Genomic DNA, 12,888 nt, shown 5'->3' on the forward strand with positions numbered 1-12,888 from the left:
TTACGCGTGCACACGTAAGACAGTGGGCGCGGCCCATAAAATTCTAGGTCAGTGCCATTCCGCACTACTTTTGGCTAATAACGATGACGATGATTACTCTCGGGTTTATCAGTAGAGGAAGAATGAAAGACTAAGCAGGTAATTTGAATAAAAATCATGACAGATAGGAAAGGTCTAAGTAAGTATGTTCTATAGTAAGACCTACTTTGACCTATTGGATTATGATGATCGATGCATTGGATACTCGTCTCAACATAGAAGTAATAATAATAAATGGAGGTCAGTTCAAATAGTCACATTTAAAGTAAATGTGTGGCTTTTAGAGAAGAATAGATTCAAAAGAAGTAAGTAAACAATAATTTTAAATTCAAAAATGTTTATTAGAATGAGGTACTTACAACCTTACATGTTATTTCCATAAATGTTATGGCACACGATATCTTTTAACAACTTTATTCATAGTTAACATCAAAGTGAATGGCAGCATAATTATTTTAAACTTATAAATAGGTCATTAAGTAATTAGCGGTACCCAAGCAGTACCTGGCTATGTCGAAATATTTTATTTAAGTATTTTGAATAAGTAAGAACACATTGCTAGTCGCCATTTAAAAATCGTCATTCGTTATAAGTTTGCAAATTTAAAATTCACAGACAGACAAGACAAGGCAAGAGATTATAAAGATTTTAATTTTACGCGATCGTAAACAATTCTATATGTTTATAACCATTAGATCAAGCGTAATTCTTTTCACTGCCATTTAAAACAAGTTTTTTTTATATTTTCTTATTTTTTTATGTTACAATATGCCGGGTGGTGTTTATTCTTTCTTTTCCGTTTGGGTTTCGGGTTCAGCTTTGGTTTCCGTAGCGACGGCGAGGGGAGCTTCTGGCAGGGTGTCTGGCTCGGGAACGACCTCTTTATCAGTGGAAGTATCTTTGTCCTTATCGGCAGCAGTGCCATCGCCATTCCTCTTGTATCTGTAGTAGCGGGTGGTAGCCGCCACTGACCGAGACTCGTAGCAGTTCACAAGAGCGTCACCGTTACGACCTGGAAAACAAGGTTTGGAAATTAGCTACAAGGCTTCGATTCCGACAGACACAAAAAGAAAGGGACGGATAACCGACAGTCATAAAATTTATGGAATACACGTTTTTAAGCATACAATTTTAAGCAAAAACAACCGGTTAAAAATTTTACATCGGCCAAGAACCCGATAGAATTAAGTAGACAGCACGTCAAACGGATTGCATACCTGCGAGATGCCATTTTATTCGCACGGGTTATTCATTTATTTTAAAATTAACTTGTTGACAATTAAATAACGAGGAACGTTAACATTTACGGAAACAACGAAAGTGGGAAAAGTTAAGTAGCTACAATATAATCATAATATTTGAAATCCTTACCGTTGGGACAGGTGCATACAGCGATGTGCCTCCTGCCCATACAGACGGCACCGGAACCGCACTGCGTGTTGCCAAGGCAGGGGTCGACACACTGGTAACCCACGCACGCCAGGTGGTCCGGGCACTGAGAATCTAACTCGCATTCACCCTGAAATTGAATAGAAATTTTAAAGAAATGATAGACACAGGTACATCAACTCACGCCCGCGACTAATACGTAATGAGCGGGCGCATGTGGAACTACATGTAATTAGTTTAGGTGGACTGCTTAGCCTTTGATAACAAACTCACTCATAAGATGGATTTAGTTATCTTGATACAGGGGATCATGTAATTGAACTTAGCAAATCGTGAGTACCTACTTAACGTTCAAGTTATTTAAGTACTTAGGTAAGTAAGTAAGTACTTACTATGTCACTTATTGAGGTAGTATCAGGTTGCTTATATGACCATTAGTCCTGAATTAAGTACATAACTCGTTTAATTAGACCCTTACCCTTAACGATTTATTTGGCGAAAACTGCGAAGAATTATTTTTTTCACATTTCACTTACTCTATCACAGTTGACCAGAGCATTGCCGATGTACCCTGAAGGGCAGGTGCACACGGGTCTTTCAGCACCAGTGCGGTCGTGTCCGGGGGTGCATTTAGCGTTGGTTCCGCAAGGGTTCGGCTCACACAGGTCACCTATAAAAACAAGTTCAATTAAATAACGAACAAGACCCAATATCGAACCCTGAGGTACACTACATTATATATAGCGGCATTGTCTTCTTACTATTGAGGTTTTGTAACATTTTTACTTGATTTATAAATATAATATTAATACTTTTTACTATGAAAATTAAATTAAGTTTAATTAATTATTTAATTAAGTACAGTCATGAGCAATATCATGTACCCACTTTAGAACCCTGTCGCACTATCATATTTGACATTTAATGAGACTTACGGTTTAATTTGTCAAAAAAGTTAATGTGACATGGTTTCAAAGTGTATACATATTAATACTCGTGACCGTACCTACTAAGTATATTTTTTCATCTTTACGTTATAGTACATTCCGTGATTCAATCATTCAAATACCTTGCTGAAATCCTCCAGTTACAATACAACAACAAACTGTTTTAAACGCTTACGGGCTTCGAAAGGTCTGCAGTATGTGAAGGGATCTCCAGTCATGTTCCTAGGGCAAGAGCAGACAGGGGTCAGTCCACGAAGGTTGCAGTCGGCGTTGACACCGCAAGCGTTAGTGCAAGGGTTGATGCAGGCATTGTAGACACACGCGGGCTTGTAGCTCGGGCACTCGCCGTCGGACGAACATTCAGGGCTGCAGATGCGGTAGGGATCGCCAAAGTAACCCTGTAAAAAAAGTTAACAGTTAAGATTGAACATGATTCCCTAAAATCTTTGGTCAGGTATGCGACGGTGCAATAACTAATCGTTAGATAACTCTTCAATTCTATTGCATCTAAGCGCGATGTGCCAATAATTACCCTCAATATAGCTTCACAAGAATTACAGCGTTCTTTCTTAGCCTATGGCCAACTCATTCTTAGGTTATTTTTCCTATGATCATCTTACCCTCGGGCACTTGCAGACAGCGCGATGGGCAGCGACGGTCTCGCAGTCAGCATTGACTCCGCAATCGCTGCAGGGGCTGATGCACTTGAAATCTCGACACGACTGCTGCGCGCCGCACTCGCCGTCAGACTCGCACTCGTGACGACAGCCGGTTAGAGGACTACCCTGAAAGAAGATTGACGCAATGAGAGTCAAAACCGACAAAGTAAGTAAGTAGCCCTTATTTTTAAGATTCAAGTTGACGAAAGAGACATATTTTGCAAGCAGCTAAGCAGGCGCTTTCTTGGGGAACAAGTGCTTCTAAAGTTACAGCATAGGCCAACCATTTTTGTCATTTTCCGCCAACAGCCGGACAAATGAGGAGCGCTAAGAGCAATCACCTGGTAGAGTGGAAGAACGATAGACACCGTACTTACTCTGTATCCAGGCAGGCAGGTGCAGATAGCTTGGTTGTTAGCGACGTGGCACTTGGTGTTGGGGCCACAGGGAGATGGATGGCAAGCTTCCTCTGTAATAAATATACATAAAGTCAAGGTAGGTAAGGTTATGAGAGATTCTTGGATAACTATCAGACAATCAACAGTGCAGGGAGGTGATAGTACATAATATAACTTAAACAATCTATATACGTCTCACAGCTGGGCATAGATCTCCCCTCAGTCAACCGGAGATGATGATAGTGATGTAAGTAAATTCAATATTGCACCTGGATCAGCGATTCTGCAGGCTGAGAAAGGATTGCCGGTGTATCCAGCTGGGCAGGAACATACCGGGATATGGTTGCGAACCTAGAACACGAAATCAATGAAAAATGTAGGCAATGCTTAAGACAACAAGGAACAGACTCTCTAGTATCATGTTAAAAATATTCCAAGAACATTTTTATTATTTTAGAAAAAATAATTGTAAGTACTTTCTTTCTACATCGCTTTTCTTCTTTTCTGTCGACCCAGAAATCGCGGTACGGATTTTCTTGTAAATAACCAGAGAGACGGTGTATGCATAAATGGCTTCTATGACCTCAGTACTTCCGAAACGATATTCTATCATAGTAACTTACATCACAGTTGGCATTGACGCCGCAGGTGCCGTCACACGGGTTGACGCAGTGCTGGTTCACGCAGGTCTGGGTGCTTCGGCATTCGCTGTTGTCTGGAACAAGCCAATGTAACGTTTTCATACTACGTCCGATTCTTATCCAATCCCCGTCCGTCAGGTGGCGGATCCGTAGCCGCAGAACTATTTGTATGGTAGGTTAGCTACTTAGCTCACAAACTTACATCCATCCAATATCTTTAGGTAGGTAGGTAGTTTTCTACTATCTGTCATTCTCGAACTCAACCATAACGACGTTAACCTTTTCAGTTAGCACCATTTTTTCATCTTGGCAGGTTGTTTGTTGAATGAGATTCAAAATATAATCAGATACTTCGTCTATAACGAATGTGTTACGTCATGGGCCAATTAGCACTGATGAGTTCCGAGTATGGACAGAAATAATTAATCAATAAATCGTCAATAGATTCAGAAGTCTTCGTGTGGCATACCTACTAATTAAATTGACTCGGGCAAAAAACTTAGCAGATACAATAAAACATACTTAAGTAATACATAAGTAAAAGGGAACTCCCTTATAAGTAGTTGGTCATATAATTCCAAACATACATCTAGCTGGGATGTATTAGGCTGTTTACTCTAATGTCCCTCTGCTGGGCACAGGCCTTTCCCCTCTATCAACCGATTTGGTGCATATTGACTCCACGACTTTTCTCCATTGCCTGTTAATGCGGGTGTTTAGGCAACAGGCCTGCCAACTTGCCAGAGTTTCCACCCAAAGGCCTCCTAGTAACTAGTCATTATAAATCGAATCCTCGAACTCACCAACACACTCAATCCTGATGCACTGTGAGAGAGGATCGCCAGAGTAGCCGGGCAGGCAGGCGCAGACGGGCCGCACGCTGCCGTGAGTGCAGTGGGCACCAACGCCGCAGGTGTGCGGGCCGCATGACACCTGGTTGTCGGAGATAGAGCGCCCGTGCTCGTACAGGTTGCGGCCATAGTAGCTGCGCGGGTAGTAGTTGTAGTAGCGCTGAGCTGCAAACGAACGAAGACTAGATAAGATCAGGTAAGGCAGGGAAATCACACGCTTAGGACTAGGGCATTACAGGCTGATCACTGACTGTTCGAAAATAAGAGGACCCCCTTCGGAAGACACTTTAAGCTGTCAATAATGGATGAGCCACGGTCGACTGTTGAGTTGGTCTTTGAATTCACAACCCACACAAGAGAAGATTTGAGGTAGATAAATTCGTTTATATGATTAAAACACATGTAAGTACATACATATACTGAATTGGGCAGAGTTTCAAGTACTTAATCAGAAGACAACTTAAAGCCACATCGAATACGAAGTCTTAAGGAGACCGTAGACCTAGTAAATAAACATAAAGCACGTGTAAACCCACGGCTTTTAGTTACTTACAGGACTAATATGTCTAAATAGATCTCTTTGCATAATTAACTTTATGTATCATGAATACAATTATAGAATCAGACGATAAACAAATCAATCACAAACAAACAAAGGTTGATTTAAATAAAATTGATATTCTACAAATAACAGCTGCTCTATAAAAATCCAAAGTATATTTAACCCAATCAAAACTAATAAAACACCTAAGTATATAACAGCATTTATTAGCCGATTTCGGTATTGACAGGGAAGATCGAATTTGGAGACAATAAACTTATTTACATAGTCCATATACATAATGATGGACTCGGCAACAAAAAACCCATTAGGGACCTTGGTAACAGTCTGCGAAGGAATGTAAACACCGCCCACGAACAACCTTCGTCCTTGTGGCCAGGTCGGAAGCTCGATTGTAATGCGTAATTGTGTATGTTACAATGTGGGTAGATTCCGCGTGGTCAAACAGCATGTGCTGAACCATTGTCGGTTACAAATTTTCGCAATGTCGCCCAAGACATCCTGAATAAGTAAGTAATTAGTCATTGAGTGATGGACAAATCGCTCAGGTGCAGTTCAGTTCAACTGACGAAACTCATTCATAAGCCAGATCAGAATTACTGGTTGATTACGAGCAAATTATATTGTGTCGTAGTATTGTTGCAGCAAAGTTTTCATTTTAGGCAAGAAGTTTTACATGTGGAAACGTTCAGATACTTAATGTCTCTCACTTTGACAGATACCTAATACATGGTAAGTATAATAAAGAAAAGTATTTTCTTGTACCATGCCTATAGAGGTAGAAACTGATGTTCACCTTTCTGTATGCCCGCTTACCTATTCTTATATGTTCCCTTGCTTATTTTAATACTTCACTAACGAAGCTTTTTCGCACATTCGATGTTAATTTGATACGTCAACGCGTCTAACATTTGTTCAATGATGTAATCGGACGATATAACAATATTATTGCGGGTTACTTATTAGATCTGCATAAGGCTCACCACGCCCACAAAATGTTGCCAGATATGGTGATCCTCAACAATTAATATTATTTATTTATATTGCCAACTAGCCAAGTCACCTTGACCATCGATTGTTTTGTTTGAAGATGGATAAAATAATAACAATTCGAAGATGACATCAATGTTAGCCGAGTATGGATTAACGAGTATCTGGGAGCATGTGAATAAGGACAATGGTTATCAACTAAGTAATTCATTCATTCATAAGTAACAATGTCACTTAAATGAATGGTTGGTTCGGTACCCACCTTAGTAGTAACACGTTCACTGTGTAACTCCTCACGTGTAATGTTATTTTTCGATATACACATTAGAATTTATGTACATAGACAGACACACTACCGCAAGAGAAAATATACCCCACATATGGGACATACTCTTACGGGTTTCAAATTTATTGCCTCATATGTGGTTCATGCATAGTGAACGTGTTACTGGTGGCACATTGAATGACCCACACGTGAAAATTTATCAATTGGGCTGTGCATGCGTGGTACGGATTAAAATCACCAGGAAAATCAGTCTTTTTTTAAATTGATGTAGCCGCGTAAAATATAATTATTATCATTCGAAGGAGAACATCAACGGTTAAATGTGAAAATTATGCGTGTTTTTTACAATTTTAAGCCAAGAAGTCATCTCTCTAGCATTATCCCAATTTTCACAGGGTCCGCATACCTAATATGAACATTTGACAGGTCCGCTTTTTTACAGAAGCGACTGCCTATCTGATCTTCCAACCCGCGAAGGGAAAACCAGCCCAATACAGGTTAGATCACATACCTACGAAAATGCATTTCTCGGGAATGTGGGGTTCCTCACGATGTTTTCCTTCACCACTGAGCACGTGATAAAATAATTTATGATCCAAACATGAATTCAAAAACAAATTCGACAATCATTGGTTTAGGCCTGTGCTAGAATCCCTTATTCCTCATCTCAAAGTGAGAGACAAGCGTTCTACCAACTGGGCTACCTCGGCTCTCTTACTATAATTTTAAACCAAGAAGTAGTAAGAGAAATCACACCAACCACTTACCATCAACGCCAACTTGCAAGAAAGCGAGCAGCACCACTGGCGCTAAACATAGTAACCTCCCACCCATCTGTAACAAAAATCTACATTAAGTACTTACTTACAAGTCCGTTTCTAAATATTGGGTAGGTTAGGATTACATTATGTTACCTACAAAGACAAGAAATTATCTTCTCTTTTTTTGTGTCTGCGTTAGTTCAACCAAATATTCCTTCCTAATGTAGGTACCTACGTTATTATTCATAACACATCCACTTATACATACTTAATGTTTAACTCTATTAATCAAGTACTTTAAATAAACTTGACCTACATTATACAAATTAGAATTTATCTACTTAATCAATATTTTTCCACCACTTTGCAAGAGCGAACAATACGTAACGAGTCATCTAGAGTTGCCTTGCCTACTTTATTACAGTAATTAGTGACAAATAACTTCCAAACGAGTTTTGGGATTTATCGATTCGGATTCTCCAATATTATCGCATTATTATACAATCAAGACTTTACACCGTGTAGCGTTTCCATGAACCCAACTAGCCTAATTGACCTCAATAGTGGTAGATTTGAAAGAGGACAGCCTAGGTGTAAGTACGTATTTTTTTTAACTTAAGTAATCTTTATTATTTTTATTCTTGGTTTTCTGTTTTAAGTGTGTATAATTTTAAGTTGTTATTGTAGTACTCTTACAAGGTTTCTGTATGTACTTTCCTCTACTTTTAAGACCTCTATAAAAAACATCAGGAATGCAATAAATATCTTATCTTACCGCGATCAGATTTAGGACGTTTTAACACGTTAACAGTCCGGTGTACCGTATGTGGCACACGGGGAGCGGTTCCGCCGAGTTCGTGTACCCTATGAGGTACACGAGACCAGTGCAGCTTTATGGGCTGTCAAATCACGGACTCGTAAAATTTGTTGATATTTTCATAAAGGACTTGTAGCCAAAGACCTTATAAATAGAAAAAGTCAAAAACATGTCACATTGAATAACAAACGAAAGCCAAAAAATATAATATCTCATTTGGACATATGGCATGTTTTGAAACGCTTGTATGGGGACTGTTAACGTGTTAAAGAAAGGCCCAGGTCAAGAGTATTCTAAACCGGCGAGCATGTATGGAGTGTTTGATGAGAGTGGAAGATGCGAAAGTGGTCTATCGGGATCGTAGTTAGTGGTAGAATTCCAATTCCGAGGTCATTGCGTACCCCGCCGACTAACTGAGATACAGGCTCGGCCTAGTTCAGATACTAGTGAACACTAGACTAAGTTTATAATGCGTTACTTATACTAAGAAATTATGTCTGAACCCTGTTTTAAGTAAAATAAAGTTTATTATTATAGGCCTGATCTTATGTATGTATGTAACTAACCCAATATTTCATTGTACGTAAGGTTTTATACTCACTTACGTCACGAAAGAAATGTTTTTTTTACGTGAATTAAGTAATTGTAAATTTACCCGGACAAAAGAAGTAAACGGATGATAAAGCAATGTTTGTACTTATAAAACCATGATCGCCTATATCTAACCTGAGTTTATGCATCAAGAATGGTCTTACAACAAGAGTGGTACGTAACAAGCATCATCGTAGAGTAGAAGTGTTAATAACTATCGCCTAAGTTATAATACTAATGCCCGTTTTCACCAACATGCCCTCAACATATTTCTAAGTAAGTGACCCTAAGTAAGGGGTAAAAAAATTGTTACTTTGCTTAACGGCTGGCTAGGGAGTGAACAATCGGGACCCTAAATTTAAGTGACCACTTAAGAACATAGGTGACACTTAAACGTTGGTGAAAACCATTTTTTAGTTAGGGTCTCCTTAAACTCGGCTAAGGAATCCCTTAATTTAAGGGATTGTTGGTGAAAACGGGCATTACTTAGGTACTTAAACCGTATCTTAATTTGGTAAGAAGAGATCAATCGTTAGGTGTTGCCTACCTACTGTATAACAGTGTATCCTTTATTATGAAAATAAACCAACTCCGCCTGTATTTAGTAATCAACCTCATACGACGTAGGTCCGTGACTGCCATTCAAAGTAGACGATTATGTTGAAATTAGTCTACATAATTAGATACAAACAGTATTAAAACTACTAACGCTGGTGGTTGAGAACCCTTTGCATTATTTATTTATCCGGCTAAGAGGCAGACAGTGAAGCGACACTAACAAAGTACGTAGGTACCTAGCTAAGCTCACGACCATATTCCCAATTAGGGTAGTCACAGATATAGATGTAAAACAACCGATTTAAAACCTTTAAATGGTTTAAAATAAATGGTTTTAAACCGGCGTTACATCTATAGTTGAGAACCCTTTGCATTATTTATTTACCCAGCTAAGAGGCAGACACTAAATCGACACTTTAACAAATTACATAGGCACATAGCTAAACTCACGACTATATTCCTAATTAGGGTAGTCACAGATACATGTGTCGTATGATCAACTAATTACGAGTAACCAAGCGTCGTGAAGTTTTTGGTGAAGAAAGAAAATATAATCCCCGGGCAACAAGTACGTACTCTACCCTACCTATTATGCAACTCAAAATGCGTAGTGCATTGTAAAATAGACTATAGGTACCTACAGAATTTATATACTAAGTACCTAAGTCCTACGTAGCTATAGATGGTCAATAAAAGATGAATGATTCCGCGTCAGTGTCTCGTCCAAGGCTGACCAATGACTCATAAATGCATGTTACTATTGCCGGTGATTACCAAAATAGGACTTACGTTGGCTATCGCATATTATATTATATTAAAATATATCTTATCATGTAGGTAAATACCATAAATAATAACAATGGCACAGGCAACATATTAAATTATTTATAACTAAAAATAATAGGTTTTGTAATACGAATAAGTAAGTACGTAAGAATTGTTCCACCACAGTTAACTGTTAAACCATTATTACTTTAACACAATCTCTTATTTATTTATAAAGTAAAATGACAGTTATTTTGTATTTCCTTTGCCTATTTAACGTCACTAGCTAAAAAAATAGAGAATAAAAAAGTTTTGAAAAATACGCGCGCTTTGTAATGTAGAGTCCGATTAAACACAAATCTGCTTGGATTTTTGCAATTATTATGCACGATTTTATAAGCACTTTTGCACGGTATTAGTTTTAAATTATTATATTTTAATTCACAGCACTGTCCACTTACGTCTGTTCTGTCTGTGTTCGTTGCGGAAAACAACACTCTGAGTACTTCTACCGTCCTTATACTCCGAGTAGCGCCTACGCTCTACGAATTCGCATACATATATGCGTGTTTCCGCGAAACTTGTGCTTTTGGACGTTTTTTCCCATAGTTATCTATATGACTTAAGATGTTTAAATCGTGCAAAGTAGTTTACTTGCATTTTATTCATTTCTAGATGGCCGTACATATTGTTTAGTTATCGCATCATTTTCTAGGTACAGGTACAAAGGATTTGCTCATAGTTAGATTTCTTCTATGCGCCTTACTTTCGCGCCTTATTTAGAACGTTTAGTTTAGTACCGGTAAGTCTGACGAAGTCTGAGGAAGAATGACGTAATTTTACAATTTCTCACTAAACTCTAAGGACACGGCGAAATAATTATGTTGAGTCAGCGGACACGAGCAGCCGTTACAATATTTAAAAAGGAAATCTACCGTTGCAAAGCAAACTTAATCCATAACGACATAAATAACATGGTTTCGTCAATTATATTTGGAGTGATGCTGAATGGGAAAGACGGTCCCTAACATAATGTTCAGCAATGAATGTTGCTAAGAATACCTATGATTTCAATTTTGACGTCCTGTTTGCTTTCCAACGAAAGTCTATCCATATATTTATGAGTAGGTATCTGATTTAGTTAAGGTCCTAAGTTACTTAAGTCTAACACAAATATAATACTTGTTTTTGTGACGTATTGTTATATTAATATTTACAATTAAATAAATTTAACTTTAATATAATACTTATGTAAGTGTCTACATATATCAACATGAAACAATGCCAATGTGTTTTTTAGCATAAATCCATCAAATAAACAAAACAAGTCTAATGGAGTGATCGGAACATAATAATGGTCCATAAAAGGCAGCTCATCCTCTGAACTGATCACAATTTATTACAGATGATTTTACTTAAAAAAAATATGTCGTAAAGACTAAATTTTGCATGATGTTTTGGCAATCAGTTTATTATTTTTTTCAGTCAGTTCCTATCTGATTCATTCGGCCCACATTTGATTACGTAAGATTAGTTTTTATTTCTATTTAGAGTTCATTGCTTGTTAACACTTCCCTAGTTTTTCGAAGACCCGTAGGTATGGTTCATCTGTAGATACACATAATGTAATAGTAAGTAGGTAGATATACTTACTGGTTTCTTACCAGAGAGTGGCGAGTTCCTAACACCTAACTGATAAAAATCACACATAATGCCAAACAGTTTATTAGAGTAACTTCTTCTTCTATCGTGTGGATTGTGAGGTGAATTACCAACCCCATCAACCCTGGTGTCAGGGTTATTACTGAGCCGCCGTAGGCCCCTGACAGATATAAGTAAGTAACAACCGGGACTTTCAATTCAAATTCAATTCAAAGCCTGTAATGCCCTAAGCAAACTAGGGAAAACAAAATAAAGGGCAAAAATTAGAGTAACTGGGTTGTTTTTTCTGACGTGACGTATACAGGTGTTAGTGACATCGTAACGAAAACTTTGAGGGATGGGATTGAGGGAACATGATTCTGAGTTGATATCAAGTGGAATTCCCCCTACTAACACGCTGTATTGTATTGATTTGCAAACTATAAAAATATTTATCAGACTGAAAAAGATGACAGTACCAAAATCGATTAATTAAATTAAGTTATTTTTATACCTGATCTAGTTTTTTTGTCACATGTACATACTCGTAAATACGAAGATCATCTTAATATAATAACAATTCCTTTTCAACCCACACAGGTAATTAATTTAAATATTAATTCTGCTACGTTCTCTTCTTACATCCTTATTAAGTTGCCAACTTTTTTATTTGTTCCGCGATCAGGTTGATCGCTGTTCTAATATCACGTGTAGGTACCTACAATATTCTATGTAGGTGTATCTTTAAAAAGAAAAATATAATATGTAGTAGGTGCTTGGTTACACCAGGTGAGAGCCTTCAGCGCTCCCAATTTGTCGGGCCAAGTAGTTAATGCCATCTGCGGCCAATCTACAATAAGTCACGTCAAAAAAATATATGCTTAGTTCTTTACCTAAAATGTGCCACTGCCTTCGGCCTATCTGTTAACCCTAATAAGAACATCACCTCAATCCGTCAATCAAGGTTGCGGTATGTAAAATTTAATACATACC

The 12,888-nt window shown here is 38.0% G+C and overlaps 1 protein-coding gene across 1 annotated transcript; it reads right to left on the reverse strand.

Annotated features, from left to right (window-relative positions):
- Positions 1–359: 359 nt before the first annotated feature.
- Positions 360–10,808, reverse strand: LOC126376013 (neurogenic locus notch homolog protein 3). The gene is made up of 11 exons (XM_050023164.1): positions 10,716–10,808; positions 7,530–7,596; positions 4,877–5,089; positions 4,056–4,147; positions 3,702–3,783; positions 3,412–3,503; positions 2,996–3,160; positions 2,551–2,773; positions 1,965–2,098; positions 1,411–1,558; positions 360–1,051 (listed from the first exon to the last, which is right to left on the reverse strand). The coding sequence occupies exons 2-11, from the start codon at positions 7,594–7,596 to the stop codon at positions 822–824; spliced, it is 1,446 nt and encodes a 481-aa protein (XP_049879121.1). The 5' UTR covers positions 10,716–10,808; the 3' UTR covers positions 360–821.
- Positions 10,809–12,888: the final 2,080 nt, after the last annotated feature.

Source organism: Pectinophora gossypiella, chromosome 20 (genome assembly GCF_024362695.1).
Source record: "Pectinophora gossypiella chromosome 20, ilPecGoss1.1, whole genome shotgun sequence".
NCBI classification, from domain to species: domain Eukaryota; kingdom Metazoa; phylum Arthropoda; class Insecta; order Lepidoptera; family Gelechiidae; genus Pectinophora; species Pectinophora gossypiella.

Excerpts from the sequence above, each read along its gene's own strand:
- LOC126376013 (XM_050023164.1), bottom strand. The coding sequence starts at position 7,596 with ATGGGTGGGAGGTTACTATGTTTAGCGCCAGTGGTGCTGCTCGCTTTC. Across the intron at positions 3,504-3,701 it reads CTGCAGAATCGCTGATCCAG|AGGAAGCTTGCCATCCATCT; the intron begins GTGCAATATTGA and ends TATTTATTACAG. Across the intron at positions 2,099-2,550 it reads CTGCAGACCTTTCGAAGCCC|GTGACCTGTGTGAGCCGAAC; the intron begins GTAAGCGTTTAA and ends TTGTTTTTATAG.